A 17,140-nucleotide genomic window follows, 5' to 3' on the forward strand; every position below is an offset into this window, starting at 1 on the left:
ACATTCTAGCTTTTGGTAAATTGTGTTTTTATATTGATTTCTATCTTTTCAGTGGACCTCCAGCTCCTTATGCCCCCCAGGGGTGGGGAAATGCATATCCACACTGGCAGCAGCAGGCCCCTCCTGATCCAGGTAAAAGACATTTATCATTCATGTGTAATCTGTAGTTTTGTTTGCCTCTCCTGTTATATATACTCTTAAATTTTCTAGTGTCATTTCTACATTGTGTGCATTTTTCGCACTTGTTTCACTCTTTCAACAGGAGTCTTAGTTTCTGATTTTACCACAGTGTATGAGACTGAGTGAATATGATGTTTTCATGTAACTTTTTTCTACCTACGTTGACTTTCTCTCCTTTCAAAGTGATAAGAACAGAGTGCTAAAAGCCAGAAGCTATAGGAAGAAGTACAGTGTCTTAGTTTTAGATTCCAGTGCCATCAAATGTATGATGTGTTAATTGTGACATTGTCCATGAAAGAAGAGTGTACATTTATTTGTATAATTATGTGAGCATCTAATGGAGCATTTAATACTTAAATTTGAGAACTTGGTAGTTCTCAAATAAGATATGTAAGCTGTTTTAACCTTTTAATATTCCTTATGTAATTTCATATATTAGTAAAAATCAGGCCTCTGTTTAATGTCTGCATGTTAGAAATTAAAAATACGTTTAGTTAAATGTTTTCTCTGTTCCGATCTGGATTTTATATATATTACATTGTATTCTGTTATTGCATCTTCCACCCTCTAGTTTTCTTTCCATGATGGTCAAAGGGGCATTCATTGAAACCAATTAACATTTATTGATGATCCTTCTTTCTCACCTACTACCTATCTTTTAGGCCTCTTTCACTGGAGTAGTTTCAAGGAAGGTACTGAATTATGGATTCCTTTCCACACTAGTGTATTTATTTCTTGAAAGAACCTAAATAATTGATTTAAATGAAATTGTTTTAGTGAATTTTATTAAAACATTGTTATTTAAATGTGGCCCTATATTTGTAACATAGTTTAATTTCCTAGGAAGTGTGCTCTTTGAAATATGGTTACACATGACAGTAACCAAATAACCACAACTTTCATTCAAGAAACAACTTGAGTGTGCTAAGATGTGGGTACGCAAAGATTAGTTTACATTCTACAGCAGAAAAGTACACTCCCAAGTGTTAGCAATGCTATTATAGGTGGACTTACAGAAGGGTCAAATATAAGTTAGTGTATAATAGCTTAAACATCTTTATTAGGTATTTTTTTCTTCATTTTTATCTTAGTGCACACGAATAGGGAAGGGGCGGAGGGAGAGAAAGAATCCCAAGCAAGCTTCTTACCCTGCACAGAGCCCATAGCAGGGCCTGATGCCATGACTTTGGGATCATGACCTGAGCCAAAGTCAAGCATCGGATACTCAACCGACTGAGCCTAGTTGTCCCTAAATGTCTTTAAAGAAAGAAAAGATTTTTCCTTCCCTCTTATAAGTTAATTGGGATGGTGTGATTAAGCAGAGAAATCCGATAATTTAAGAGATTCAAGAGTTAGAGCAAGTTAAGGAGTGAATTTCTATTGGGGAACTTGGATCTGCAATATTGCACCATATGAGCCCTGTTCGGATCAGTTACGTGATTGAGAGAAATGATGGGAATAAGTAGTCTCTGTATCACAGTCTCATTTTTCCCTCTGGGAGTAGTAGTGAAGTCACCGCTGTAAGAATTGGTTGATGAATATGGTTTGCAGCACTGTCTTTGGAAAAGAAGTAACCCATTAGCTAAGATGGCAGCTAGGGTTAGATATTGTTTATATTAGACTTCGCATTATGTAAAAACCACATAATTGATTTAGGTGAAACTTATAGTCAGTTTAACATTTTTTCTTACCTATAAAATGATAAATGAAACAATATCATGTTGAGTGAATAATTCTCCATATGTATTATATCTAACTGTAAGTCTGGTTTTGTTAATATAGTCTACACATTCAAGAGTACAAGTATTGCCTTTCAAAGTCTGTTTTATCTCAGTTTCTCTAGCCAGAGATGGTGTCAAGTGAAATATTTGTATTAGTACACAGGTAATCCAACTTAGAAAAGCAATAAATTTTTTACTTGGAAGATGTGGAGGGTAGATAATGCCTTACAATTGTATTACCTTAAAAATTGTATCACTCTAGAAATCCCTGCTCCTTTTTCCTCAAACTGCACTAAACTTTATTAAGCAGCTGAGACTCGCTGCCCACATGGGATAAAGGATAAACAGATTTCATATAGATACAGGCTCTGCCTAAGGAAATTACATTCTTCTTGGTGATATAAACTAATAAAGATATACTGCAGTGTCACATTATGTATTCTTGGTATAAAGGACAGAATCAAGAAGAGGATTTCTTTTTCTAAGAGGTCTCAAACTGTGATTGCATGAGTTGGTTTTTATGGAGGATGAATGAGGAGTGCAAGTCCAGAGAAAGCATAACAAGGTCTGAGGCCAGATATAAGCATTGCAACTTCTGAAAAGTACAAGCAATTTACTGTGACCAGAACTTGAGTGTTAGAAAAATACTGACAAAAGAGGGGAAGATGGGGCTGGAATGGAAAGGATAAGCCAGAGGGTCAGATCATGAAAGATATTGGATGATAATGTTGCACTTAAAAGCTTTTGACAGCCCTGAAGTCTCTGGAATGAAAAATTTCAAGTAGGGCAGTGACATCAAGTGTATGATTTAGGATAATTACTGTGAAATGTGATGAGGTGAAATATGACTGTTTAAGATTCTTAAAGAATGCAGGACTTTCTTTAAGACAGGACAAAACTCAGTTTTAAAATAATTGTTTCTTGTACACATAGTTCCTAGAAATCCTTTCCTTTAGTCATCTACCACGTAGAACTGCTGTGCTTGAGGCAAAACTAGGTTAAAAAAAAAAGGTACAGAATGTTGTAAGGCAAATTGGATTTGAAAGCAAAAGATCTTTATTCCTATTACGATTCTGCCACTCAACTAGTTTTCTAAGAATTAGGTCACTTAATTTCTGTACCTCACTTTACTGAAATTAAAGGAAATAATGACAATTAAAATAAGAATTTAAAACTTCCCATTTACTGTTTTTGATCTCCAGTTAATTTTGGGGTCTCTTTCTTTGCCAAAGAGGGTGTGAGAGAGAGTGTGTGTGTGAGAGAGCGAGAGATTATGGACTTTAGATGGCAAACCTTGAATTTGTGTTTATTCTAGCTAAGGCAGGAACAGATCCAAATTCAGCAGCTTGGGCTGCCTACTATGCTCACTATTATCAACAGCAAGCACAGCCACCACCTGCAGCTCCTGCCGGTGCACCAACTACAACCCAAACCAATGGACAAGGTAACTATGGTAACTAAAACATTTATTTTGTATGTAGAAATAGAAACTTATGTTTGGAATTCTGTATGAAGTACATCAGTGTATAACACCTAAAAATTTTCCATATTTCATTATAGCTTCAGTGAGCAGATTTCCCTTATTAAAAATAAGTTTGAAATAGTTTAAAATAATTGCATCTTACGTAAAAGTTTAAGTTGTAAGATAACATTATAGAACACCCAGATAACCTACCTGTCAATATTTTATCTCCCATCTCCCACTTGTCCCATTATTCTGTCATATGTGTCCATATCCATTACCAGTAATCTTTCAGAACCATTTAAGACCAAGCTGTGCACATGATGTCCCAGTACCCTTAAATACCCTTTTGTATTAACTCCAATAATACATGACCATCATACAGTCCTCTAAAACATTAAGTCAGCATTGATACATCATTACTGTCCTGATGCAGAGCCCTTACTCCGATTTCACCATTTATCCTATCAGTTTCTCTATTCTGATCTAGGATCCCATCTGGTAAAAAAAAAAAAAAAGAAAAAAAAAAAAAGCACAGACCTTTTGTCTTATGCGATGACTATCAAATTAGCATAGGTCACCTGAGCCTTTTCTCAAAAAGATGAGGTCATGATCGTGAAGTCCTACTTGGTATGTGGCAGTACCTCAGAAATATTGCTATGTTCCTCTTAGTGCATTACATCAAGGGTCATATAATGTTGACCTGCTTCATCCCTGGTGATGGTAACCATAGTCGCTTGGTCCTGTTGGTGTCTGCCAGGTTTCTATACCATAAAATTACCATTTTTCTCTTTGAAATTAACAAATACTTTTTGGGGAATTATACTGAGTTCATAAGATTATTCTGTTCCTTCCTGAACTTCTGCCCATTGGCCTTAGCCTTCTTTGATAACATGTGCCTGATTCAGCTACAGCCATGATGGTAGTTTCTGTTTGCATCATTCTGCGTGTATTAGTTGGTATTATAAGGAAGAAGTTTTCTTCTATTTCTTTATATCAGTATGGACTCCTGTGTTATTCAACATGTATTTTAAACTATCTTTACTATTTTGATTATCAGATTGCCCTAACTTTGGTCATTCAGGAGTACCTTTGAGATGGTTCCTGTATCCTTTTGACATGTCTGTCATTCTTTTTTAACTTTTTTTAAATGTGTTTGTTTATTTTTGAGAGGGGCGGGGAGGGAGAAGATCTGAAGCAGTCTCTGCCAACAGCAGCAAGCCCAATGTGGGGCTTGAACTCATGAACCGTGAGATCATGACCTGAGTCAAAGTCAGATGCTTAACCAACTGAGGCACCCTGACATGTTTGTCATTTTTTAAGCATGTCTTTACTTTCCTGCCCAAAAGATGCTTATTTTGTGCTTTCTGGGCTCAAGCCCTAAAATCAGCTATTTTTCTAAGTAGCCCTGATTTCCTTTTAGCAGATGATGGTATTTGAGAAATCAAAAACTCCATGTGTTCATTTCTACCATGGTGATACGGAACCTAGGAAATTTATATACATGTATGCTTATGAGTGCATATATGAAACATTAGTATCTATGTATATATTTCTCAAACCATTATACTGCCTGCAGAATTCTATTGTAACACATCAGAGTTCTTTCTGGCTTTTTCCCTTTCATTGCCTATAAATAGTGAATAACTTGGTATCCTCAGTGTATATCCTTACTTGACCAATGAATTTACTTACATGCTCAGTGTAACTCCTCTTCCCTGTGTATAAACAAACTTTCTCTGTTGAGGGCCTCTGTACCTCCTGTGTCCTGTGTTTTTGGCACCAGCAAGGATCCCACTACCACATAGCACCCTCCCTCCTGCCCCTCACTCCCTATGGCAGGCCACTCCTACTTTCTCCATTCAAGGAATAGAAGTAAAGGGCCAAGATTGTCTTTTGAAACTGTTAATCCTTTTTCTTTTTTTTTTTTTTTTTTATAATGTTTTTCTTAAGGAGATCAGCAGAATCCAGCTCCAGCTGGACAGGTTGATTATACTAAGGCCTGGGAAGAGTATTACAAGAAAATGGGTATGTTCTACATTTCTTTTTTATACATTTAGTTAAATTGAATTTGAAACATTTAATAAATCTCACTAGAAGGATGAAGATTGTTATAAGACCATGTTTGCCTTATGTTTTTGTTACTTGCACTTTATTTTTAACTTTTAATATCTTGAAGGGAATATCGAATGTGGTTTTTTTGTTTTTTTTTTTTTAATGTTTATATTTAAGAGAGAGAGTGTGGAAGCGAGGGAGGGAGAGAGAGAGAGAGAGAGGCAGAATCTGAAGCAGGCTCCAGGCTCTGAACTGTCAGCACACAGCCTGACACTGAGCTCAAACTCACGAGCCGTGAGATCGTGACCTGAGCTGACGTCAGATGCTTAACCGACTGAGCCACCCAGGCACCCCTGAATGCATTCTAAAATCACTGATTCTAAAAATACATAATTCTTAAAATTGTGGTTACATAACAAGGAAATCCTTTTGTTTCCAAATGCATTTGTCAGCCACAATAATTAAAACCAAAAGTTCCACTGTTGGCACATATGACCCTAAATATTACTTGTACTTTTGTCAAAGACAGTTAACATATATCAGTAGCCTGAATGGCATAGGTTAAATTCTAGAGAGCCAAGCAAAAATTGGTTGTGTGGTATTTTCTGCTGCACAGTAACTAGATAAGTAACCTACAAGGACATAGGATGTTAGTTACTTAAATAACATTTGCATATAGGAGAAAGGAAAAGTTGTACTCTAGAAAGGTCATTTCCATTCAGTAACTGTAGAACACATACTACATACCAAACAGTGATAGATGCTGAGAATGTGATTGTGAGGGTAAACAGGTAGGAGCCCCTGACCTTCTGGTTATTATATTCTCATGGAGGATACAATTGTTAATCAAGTGTTTTGCTAAATACATTACTACAAATTGTTACAAATGAAAACTGTACTTCTACTAACAGTTGAAATGTACAGCCACTAAGTGGTAGAACAACAATTTGAACTCCCAAGAGGGCCTAAACTCCAAGCCCATCTCCCAGATTTGTTTTTTTCTGGGACTATTTGGAACCTGATATTCATTTGACCCTTAACATAGGTTTGAATTTTATGGGTTTACTTATAAGTGGGTTTTTTTTTTTACAGTATTATATAAATGAATTTTATGATTTTCTTCTTGTTTCTCTAGCTTACTTTATTGTAAAATACAGTGTACAATACTCAAAATGTGTGTTAGTCCACTGTTTATGTTAGCTGTAAGGCTTCTGGTTAAAGACTATTAGTAGTTAAGCTTGTCCAAAGTCAAAAGTTGTATGTGGGTTTTCAACTCTACAGAGGTCTGTGCCCATTAACCTCTGAATTGTTCAAGGGTCAGCTGAACAGATAGTAGTTTTTGTTTTTAGAAGGTTATGGTGTCATTTGAAATTGACCCATGTATACTACAGCCACTTGTCACAAATGAAAGCCAAACAGATAAACTCGTCCATTCTTCCCAGGTATATATACGAATGAATGTATAGATGGTAGAATTTTATCATAGTATACAGTCTGTTTGAGATTTTCAACATAAACTTCAATGTTTCTTTGCCTGTGAGTGTTTTGTCGTCTTCACAGAAAGAAAATTTTCCAGAATGGTGATTATATTAAATTTTCTTTTGTGTAGGATACGTTTACTTCATGATAAGGATGTTTTATGCAGCTTATTTTCTATTTAAAGAAAGAAAAATTATTTTTCCTGTTAGTATGACTTGCCATGCTACATTCCTGAGGCTAAAACAGATTATGTTTTTGTGACCCATCTTATCTCAGGCAGGTCTACAACAGCTAAAATTCTGCAAAAAAAATACTTTTAAAAAACTTTAATCTCAAAGCAGTATACTCTAATTAGGGTGATCACATAATTTATTATCCTGACAGGGATATACTTTTGAGAATAACTGAGAATGCTATTAATAATCATCCCATGATAGTGGTCAGGACATATGGTCACTTCAACTTGTATGAAATAGTGTCACCATTGTAAAAATTTGAGCATGTTGCAATTAAAAGTCGCTGGGTCTGACTTATATTTTCACCATGGTTAATGTGCCAGAGATGTTCCCTATGTTAATATTAAAAATAAGTAAAAACAGGCCTGTTTGTGGACTTAGATAATTATTGGGGAATTGGTGAAACTTGTGTTTTATTATATTTTATTCATTTGCAGCACGTTGATAAATTTATGGTTTAGCTTTTCTACCTTTTATTTGCCCAGAGTGAGCAGGTGTGTTGAATGTAATCTGTGAGGTCTTAATACCATTCAGATTTTTTTTTCTCAGTTACGTGTTTTTCTGTAGCACTGTAGTGATCAGCTGTTAATTTTTTTGAGCAAAAGATAAGTTGAATGATTATTTCACATATAAATCTTAAGGGAAATAATAATAAATTGCCAGGTCTCTAATCCTGGCTAGCAAGTCAATTTATTTTGTCCTATAGAAGTTCTTTTTGCAAATGAGTTGTTGCTTAACTACCTTAATTTCTTCTGGGTGCATTACTTGCCAGATATTGAAGCATAAGACTAATATAATTCAGTTTTCAAGATTTTGTTTAAGTAATCTCTATGCCCATTGTGGGGCTTGAACTCCCAACCCTGAGATCAAGAGTCATGTGCTCTACCAAGGCAGTTTTCAAGATTTGTAAATAAAAGGGAAGAAAGTAATAAGATATTAGGGAGATAAAAATTTTTATCTCCAAATCCAACTATCTTATTTGGAGAGGCCAAGTTGAACTCTTCCAGTGGCAGAGCTAGGATTTTCTAGGACTCTGGACATCCCAGTTCCCAATCTAGTAACCTCTTTACCAAACTGGGCAGGCTGTCCCAGCTTCTGAAGCCAAATCTCAGCTTTGCCTGTTAAGGACAGAAAATATCCACTAACGTTATAAATGTGTCATTGTTTATAAGTAAGTAAATCTCTTAAAACAGGAGGGGTTTTTTTTGTTTTTTGTTTTTAATGTTTGTTTTTGAGTGAGAGAAAGAGCGAGGCACAGAATCCGAAGCAGCTCTGAGCTGATAGCAGAGCCTGACACGGGGCTGGAACCCATGAGCTGTGAGATTGTGACCTGAGCCGGTCGGACACGTAACTGACTGAGCCACCCAGGAGCCTCAAGTTAAGTTTTTTAGTTAGTTTTGTTTTCTGAAACAGTTCTGAATTTCGTAGGATTAATATCAAGAGAATTTAGGAGAGAAATTTGCAAAGATGAGATTATAGAGGGTTAACAAAGGAAATTTTAAGTCTTACAAGGAATGGCAGCAAAGCTCGAAGAGTGGGTATTTTTGGAGGTAGAATGAGGAAACTTTTGTAATAAGTAAACAGATAAAACTGGATTTCAAAGTAGACAGGCAGTTCCCATTTGGAAGAGGGCAGGTGAAGGCATTTTTTGGAAAAGTTTGACTTAGAGAAAGGCTCTTAAAATATTAAGTACTGATGTGGTGGACTCTGAGCCTTTGGCATATGGTACCTTAAGGGGAAAGGGTGTGTAGTGAGGAAAATGGTTGTGGGAAAGAGGCAGGTATATAGAGCGATAACTTGTAGTGACATCTATTCAAGCAGGTTTGGCCATTGGGCTGTTATGTGTGAACTCTAGGGCAAGTCTTACCTCTTGAATGAAATGAAAGTCAAACCTTACAAATGATGAATCTACATGTAAATGTTAAGTGATGTTCTAAAATATAAACTAAACAGGCATCACAATAGTTCTAGAACTAAGAAGGATAAAGGGAGCAAGCTAAAGTACATTTCTAAAGGGGGCAGAGAGGCACAAGAGGCTAGGGGAGAGCCAAGTAAGTCCTAAGCAGATAGGAAGAGTTATTTTCCAGCAGGGCAAAACTTGCCCCTCGTGTTGGAGGAGTGAGATGACTTTTTCTTTGGACACCTTCAAGATTGGAATGTGAGGTGTTTACGACTTACAAGTGCTTGATTTTCTTACAGTCTGACATGTTTACCCTTCACTTTCCACAGAAATATTTGAAATGGGAGAGTAGGTAACATTTGAATTGGATGAATTTTCTTAATGTGTCTCTGTTTCTACCATCTTATATTGTAATTTTGCCTCTAAAATGAATATCTCTTAACAATGATGTTCAGTCCCTCTTTGTAAACCTGAAGTAGAAATTGTTGCTGTCTTAACCAAGTTTGGCCTCAAGTCAGCAGGTTTTCAAGTGTACAACTTGTAAGAGACATTGTGTGGTTTTATTACTTTTGATACCCTGGGATATTTGGCAGTTGTCTAAATACTGAAACCTATTTCAGATTTGTTTAAATTGTGTCTCCTCATTGGATCAGTATGTTAAACTCACTTCCTCTTTGAAAAGAATTCTGGAAAACAAAACTAAGAATTTTGTTTATATTACATGGGATTTCTCTGTTGCCTATAGAAGGGGGGTTTTTTCTTGGATTTTTAAAGTTACTCATAAAAGTTAAAATTCTATTCACTGAGTTGCTTTTAATTCTTCAATTTTGTGATTGATGGTGATAGCCTATTTTCAGCAACTATACAGAGTTCAGCTATACAAAGTTGGCAACATCCAACAAACATAAAAAACAACTTTCCCTGTGTCTGTTCTCTAGAGTATTTTTTATCTAGCCATAATAATTTCACCAGGCAAGGTAATAAGCTATATAAAATTCTGCTCAAAAAAGGGAGCTCAATAGGAAAACACATGTTCTTCCTCCCCAACTTTTTATTTTATAAATTTTTATACCTTGATAAAATCAGAAAAATCATACAGTGAACACCCATATTTATATTTTCTATTCAAATTCTACATTTTTAAAAAGTTTATCATATGTAATTTGTGTGTGTATATATGTATTTTTTGTGCCTGAGCCTTTACAAAGTAGGTTGCACACTGTTGTAAATAAATTATTTAGTAATATCAACATATAGACCATATTTTCTTTGGTTGTCAGAAAAATGTCTCTTGTGGCTGTGTGTATGTTGTCTTTATTTTAATCCAGAGCCCATTTAAGTTTTGTGCGTTGGATTTGGTTAATTCTCTTTAGTCTCTTAATTACCCTGCTTAAAAAATACCTGCTCATGAAAGCTGTTGAGTTTTGTGTTTCATTGATCTTGTTCCTTCGAGTGTCTTTGGTAATTGTTCTTTATGTTCTTTGTCATGTTACTTTTAATAAAATTGTATTGTGGTTTGAACATATATTAAAATTTTAAACATCTTATTATTAAAGAGTATTTTGATGGTTAGTCTTCGTACACATAATTTATAGGTCACAAATCAGGAAACAAAGATCTTGACTGTATCTTAAAATAATGAAGTCTTTAATAGATTTCACATGGGTTTTTTGTTTTTCAAAAATGTTCTTTTCCTCCATCAAAGATTTACATTTTATTTAAAACCTGTAGTGTAACATCCAAATGAATAAGACAAGAAAAAATAGTGGTCTCCCCCCTCCCCACACCCAGCATCACCATCAGGGAACCATAGATTGTTTACTTGAAATACTTGCCAAACTCAGTTTAGAACATTAATATTTATAAATTCTGTAATTGAATCCAGATTATGCCTAAATCATTGCCTTTCTTGTTAAAACTATGTGGATGGTTTTGATTTTGCTTTTTATTAATAGTAATGCTTTAGAACTAAAAGTTACGATTAATATAAGGCAAAAAGAAACAGCATTCTGATTTCTTTAATTACAGAGTAGTTTTCTGACACTAATGAATAAGATAAAACAGGAGCAATTCTGACCCTCTGTGCTTGTCTTTGTAACCTGTACTTACAGTGGATATAATTTTGTATTAAAATTTAGGGGGTTTTTTTTAGGTCAACAAGGGCAGACACAAGATTATTCAAAAGCTTGGGAGGAATATTACAAGAAGCAAGGTATTGTTTTTATTAGAAATGAGATTCTTTTGGGCTTTTAATTGTGGTTACAGCAACAAAGTTGTTCTGTTTTCTCAAAGGTCAAGCGGTTCCTGCTCCTACTGGTGCTCCACCAGGTGGTCAGCCAGATTATAGTGCAGCCTGGGCTGAGTACTATAGACAACAAGCAGCCTACTATGCCCAGACAAGTCCCCAGGGAATGCCACAGCATCCTCCAGCACCTCAGGTATACTAAACTTGCTAATGTGTTGATTTCTACTCCAATCATGTTTTCTGCATGTTTACTGTTTTGTCTGTTTGGGATTATGTTTGCCTTTTAAATTTTTATCTGGCATAGCATAACTAAATGAAGTACTGTGATGTATTGTTTGGGTTTTTTGTTTGTTTTTTTTAATAATGCTTTCTGGCATCTGAGTGCTGAGTATTTCTACAGTGCCTCTGATTTTAAAAATAAATTTTTTTCCCCCAGGGATTTGCAAATCATGCAAGAAGCCACCACCATTTATATTAACCAGTTTTTCTTTCTTAAAGGATTCACTCCTGAGTTAGCTCCATTTAAAGGATTTTCTTTAACTTTTTGTGTATTTCTTATGTATCTCTTCTGCACAGGGCCAATAATAAGAAGTGGACAATACAGTATTTGCTTCATTGTGTGGGGGAAAAAAACCTTTGTTAAATATATGGATGCAGACGACTTGATGAAGATCTTAATTTTGATTTTGGTTTAAAATAGTGTTTTTTTTTTTTTTTTGAAAATGTACAAAATATCTATCACTACTGATAGGAGGTTAATATTTCTGTGTAGAAATGAAAATTGGTTTGTTTTTAGTATTTAGTGTAGATGTACACATTCCAGCAAATGTATTTGCAACTATTATGTGGTCAATGCTTTGTGATATAAATGTACTTTTTCAATGTATACTTTCACTTTTAAAATGCCTGTTTTGTGCTTTACAATAAATGATATGAAACCTCCTGTGTCGGTAAGTTGGATATGTGGGTATTTAAAGGATTCATAATTTCTTAGCAATGATAAATTAAGATACATATACACAAAATATAAGCTTTCCCCATGAAATATTAATTGAGTTTTTAAACACTGGCATGTTTTTTCCCCCTTGCAGTATAGTAGTAGATTGGAGGATCTTTTCCATTTATTGTATTTGGCTGTTTCAGCACAAGTAATCCTGATATCTTCATTTTTTTTTCCTTCTGTTTGATTCAAAACTGCATGTGTGTACAGTGATCTTTTGGCATACTTCCATTGCATTAACAGTGAAATTTCCTTTTATACATGACCACTGTTTCAGATCTGTACTGCTGCTATAACAGTTAACCTTTCTGTTCTTAATTTGATAATTACTTCGATTTCCAAGACTGTTTCAGCATAACTAATTTTAAACAGTTTTCGGATAGTGAATATGAGTAGTTGAATAAGAAGTTTTTTCATGTAAAGAAACTTTCAATGTATACAATATTAGTGTGTTTCTTTTTAAATTTAGGGTAGAAAAGTAAATAGTATGCAAAAAGTATAGCTACAGTGCATCTGCCATTGAAACATTATCGGGGTATGGAAATGTTCAAGCTTTTTTCTTTTTTTTTCTTTTTGCAGTATAGTTAAGCCTTGTTTTGTAAATGCACAAGTCCAATCATTGAATCAACTTAATTTTTTATGTACTTGAAATCACTTTATTACCCTATAACACTCATGCTGAAGTTCTGATATTTTGTTGAAATCCATTGTTTTACTCTTTGCATATTTGTTGGCTCTTTGCATATTAATATATTAGACTACATGCAAATACAGTCTGTCTTGCCATTGTCTGTTGAAGTGCAGGTTTGATCCAGCCAGTATAGAACTAGCTCTGTAGGGGTGAGGAGGACTGTGCTGTGTATCATCCTTGATTGTGTTCCTTCAAGGAGCATTGCACTGTAAGTACATCAGAATGACAAATTGATGAACTGCAACAGTATCTTTTTGTCAATGTTCCACATAATGTAAATGCCATACTTTGTGTGAATATTATGTTGGAATACAGTGCTGATATCTTGGAAAACCATAACTGCTTCTTAATTTAACATAGAATAATACATAGGTCTGTATTTTTTTTTTAAGTGAGCTTAATGGGTAAGTATTTTTGATATGCTTTAGCTATAGCTAAAGAAAACTGATCATTAAAATTGAATAGTATTACTCATTGGTGCTCCTAAAATATATTGCTTTTCAGTGTACAGTATGCATATCTTCTATATTAATATGAAAGACTTGAAATGTGTCAGACAGAAGTGGTTTTCAGTTTGCAAATATTAAGCAATGTAGCAGTTTTAACACCATTTCATAAATATATATATATGTATGTATATATATATATATTCTTTTCATTGGTGGGGAGCACCAGTTCTGAATATACTATAAAGGAAGATGTACAAGGACATAAATGTTGAGATTACTTATAGGGTAGAAAATAGCAGTTCAGTTCATTATAGATATTTGAAATGTTTTTGATTGTTTTATAGAACCTGGAGTGACTTCCCTTGCCCTTATTTAGATATGGATATATAGTTCTAGTTTGAAGTTTAATAGTTAAGGAGTTAGTTATGTGTTACCTTTAAGAGTAGGGTTATTGACATGAACAATTTCAGTATTTTGCATGATACTGTTTTATAGATGACCTTTTAGGAAAGTGGTGCATTTATTGATTAAACTGAAGAAATAGCTCAGTTGGATTCAATATCATAACTCACAAATTGGAGGCTGTTGATTTTGATTCATTTAAGGTTTAAAATCTTTATTAATTGCAAACAGTGCAATTATTTATACTTCACAGTGCCTTCCCAGACCTTCCACCTTAGGTTCTGCTGCAAAAAGCAACAGGTAAGCACAACCTAAGGACATATATAAATAAATATTTCAGTACATTAATGTTGTCCCTGTGAGGTTTTTGTGGTTGTGTATTCAAAAGCAATCTGCTACTGCTTCCCCAAAATGTATTTTGTTATTTATGCTACCATTTCAGTGGAAAGTCTGTAAGTTGTTCAAACAACTGTTTACATTTCTGGGTAATGTTTTTTATTTTAATTTTTTTATTAAAACAAGAAAAATGATGAGTAGATTGCTGCTATAATTGAACTACATCCAAACTTTTTGTAATCTTTTCCCAACTACAGAAGAATTGTTAAGAAAGGGCAGTTAACATAGTTTTTGAGATTTAGGAAATCACTTGGTTAGAAACTTCAACAGCCTTCACAAGCTTTTTATGATTGACAGGTTGACAGGACATTTTCTTTCTTTGCCCTCCAAAGCTATATGGAGTTTATTTTTTTCTTATTCTTGAAGTATAACAATTCAGTAAGGACATTATGGGTCAGAATTTTATTACAAAGTTTTTTTTTTTAAGACAATTCAGTTTTCGTAACATACACTGAAAAAGGAAAATATAAGGAATACTGGCAGTATGTTTTGATAAGGCATGTGCATCAGTGAAATGTTAACTGTATAGCAAATAACCTTTCATAATCTGTATAGCAAACAATATTTTTCTGATTTATAATACTTTAATAATTGACGTTGCATTTTACTTTTTTTGCCAGTTTAAAATGTTTGTGTTCTTATAGATGATTTTAACTGGTACATATTTTGAGTTAAGATGAATGTATTAAAGCAGCATCCTATCAGTTTTGTTTATTCAGTTTCTAAAATGTGCTGATCCTTTTAAAACTCCTGCTTATCTCTACAACAAAGAAAAATATTCAAAAATACTGCCTTCATTTTCACACACAGTGCTGAAGATGCTGCAAGCACCAAATCATAGCTCATAAAATCAGGTCCTGAGATAGTTACCCATAAAGAGGAATCCTTTGAGTGTATGCCATTGGTGAGCCGATGAGCATGGACCATAGAAGGGCTCAATGTAGAAGGTAAAATTGGCAAATCATAATTGAGAAATATGAAATGTATTCCCATACATTGGTATAGGGTGTAATGTACCTGCTTTTGATCACTTTTCATTTTAAAGTGCTATTTGCTTGATCTTAAATGTTCCATGAACTGTTAAATTTTGTAAGTTGTGTAGTTACTGCACCACATTTATGTGTGTGTGTGTATTGTTTTAATAGTCAATGATAGGTATGTTAAGACATAATATAAAGGAGATCTTTGAACCTTAAGGAGCCTTTCAACTTTTGGTTAGCTGTAGTTTGCATTTTTATAAAATAATAGATGAATGCTTATAGATACTGGGGCATTGTTTCTATCTCAAGAGTTTTTTTTAACTCATTACCATAAGCCTTCACTGATAACTGCATTTTTAAAATGGCGCTAATCTTAACCTTGAAATAAATGGAAAGCAGAAAAGGTGAGCCAGTTGACTTGAATGCAATGGATGTTAGGAGTGGTAGAAACAATGTTTAGATTGAAATTGAACTGATTTATTTTATTTAGCACTTAAAAACTTGACAATGTGTTTAAGATATTTTAGTGTGGTGATACTTAGAATTCTAATGGGTTTGATGTTTCTTTTAGAAATGAAAAGTATACTTTTATTTTTAATTAACAAAAATGGTTTTAATACTAAAACTAGTGATTTAATACTAGTTGTTTATAAACATTGTAAAATATTTCCTTAGCCAAATACCTTGGTAGTTAATTCAAAAGGGTGGGTTTGGGTAGGAGTAGCAGAGTAAACTTAAGCGGGAAATAGGAATATATGCAGAAGTGATTACGTTTGAGTGCTCTGCCAGGAGAACCAGTTCTACCTGTGAACATCTGTTGTCTAGAATAAGGATGTAGAAATTATCAATGAGGATGTCTTTTTATTTTCTGAAAATTCTGCCTCATTTTAAAATGTATTTTAACAGTACCTAAAGATAATTTTGACTCTGAAAATAACCTTTATTTTTTGTTTAGTCACTTGAGTTATCTTGCCACAGTATAAACTTCTGAGGGATTTAAATTGGTGCTTTTAAAAAAGAAGCAAATAAATCCCAAGGTTTTATTTTCTTCAGTGATAGCCCTATAGAAACTCATAAATGTATTTGCGCATATATATATATATATTTTTTCTTATGCATGCTCGATGCATTTTCGTCCTGAGAAAAGTGTTCTCTACAGAAACTACCCGTGTGTAAAAAGAAGATTGGCTTAAAATGGCTACTGTGATGGGAACAGTGTCTTAGGGAGATGCAGCTTGGACTTGAGGTAAATTGAATACTTTACAAACTGTGGTTTAGAGTTTGCTTTAATGACATTGTATGTAAAAGGGCACGATTGCTGTAATTTTGTATTGATTATGGTTTCCTCAATAAAAAAATAATAAATGTACATTGATGAATATTATAAGGGAGTGTTTTGTTTCTTTTCTAAAATATTGAAAAGACTTTATTTTAAATACACAAGTTATTTTATTATGGGTTTACATTGTAAAATAAAATTGTCTTCCAGAAAACTAAAATATAAAACAACTTGGTAATAGAACATGGTAATTATTTACAAACTCATTTTAGACCAGATTTTAAAATTGAAGATTGTGCCTTTTTTCCTCCCTCTTAGACGTCAAAATCTTCAATTATGTTGAAAGTGTTTTCTCCTGCATGAACTGATACAAAGTTTTTTTACTAAAATATAATTTGTTCAGGCAAGGTCACAACGTAAATTTGCTTTAGAAGCTTGAATAGTACATGTTAATAGTCTCAACACTCAGAATTCTAGATAGGCAGTGGTTTCCATTAAATTTTCTCCTTAAAAGTCTTAACTTTTGTTGTTCTCCATGTTCCCCCTTTTCCCTCTGTGCTTCAGAAAGACTTTAAAACTACAACAAGAAAAATGACTATTAAGGAAAACTCAGTAGTTTCCAAATTATGAAGTCTCCATTAATTTTAGGTGTATAAATAGCTCAT

At 34.0% G+C, this 17,140-nt stretch overlaps 1 protein-coding gene across 25 annotated transcripts in view; it reads left to right on the forward strand.

Annotated features, from left to right (window-relative positions):
* Nucleotides 1-16,583, forward strand: part of FUBP1 (far upstream element binding protein 1) — a 33,638-nt gene extending 17,055 nt beyond the window's left edge. For 4 of the 25 annotated variants that reach the window (XM_058716871.1, XM_058716873.1, XM_058716879.1 and 1 more), the window contains 7 exons: nucleotides 53-132; nucleotides 3,217-3,354; nucleotides 5,317-5,391; nucleotides 11,186-11,245; nucleotides 11,326-11,471; nucleotides 14,074-14,120; nucleotides 16,356-16,583. In XM_058716871.1, coding sequence (XP_058572854.1) covers nucleotides 53-132; nucleotides 3,217-3,354; nucleotides 5,317-5,391; nucleotides 11,186-11,245; nucleotides 11,326-11,471; nucleotides 14,074-14,120; nucleotides 16,356-16,389 — 580 coding nt within the window. In that variant the 3' untranslated portion in view covers nucleotides 16,390-16,583. The other 21 variants (XM_058716881.1, XM_058716882.1, XM_058716888.1 and 18 more) reach the window with 15 other exon arrangements.
* The last annotated feature ends 557 nt before the right edge of the window (nucleotides 16,584-17,140 follow it).

This window comes from Neofelis nebulosa, chromosome 2 (assembly GCF_028018385.1).
Source record: "Neofelis nebulosa isolate mNeoNeb1 chromosome 2, mNeoNeb1.pri, whole genome shotgun sequence".
Taxonomy (NCBI): domain Eukaryota; kingdom Metazoa; phylum Chordata; class Mammalia; order Carnivora; family Felidae; genus Neofelis; species Neofelis nebulosa.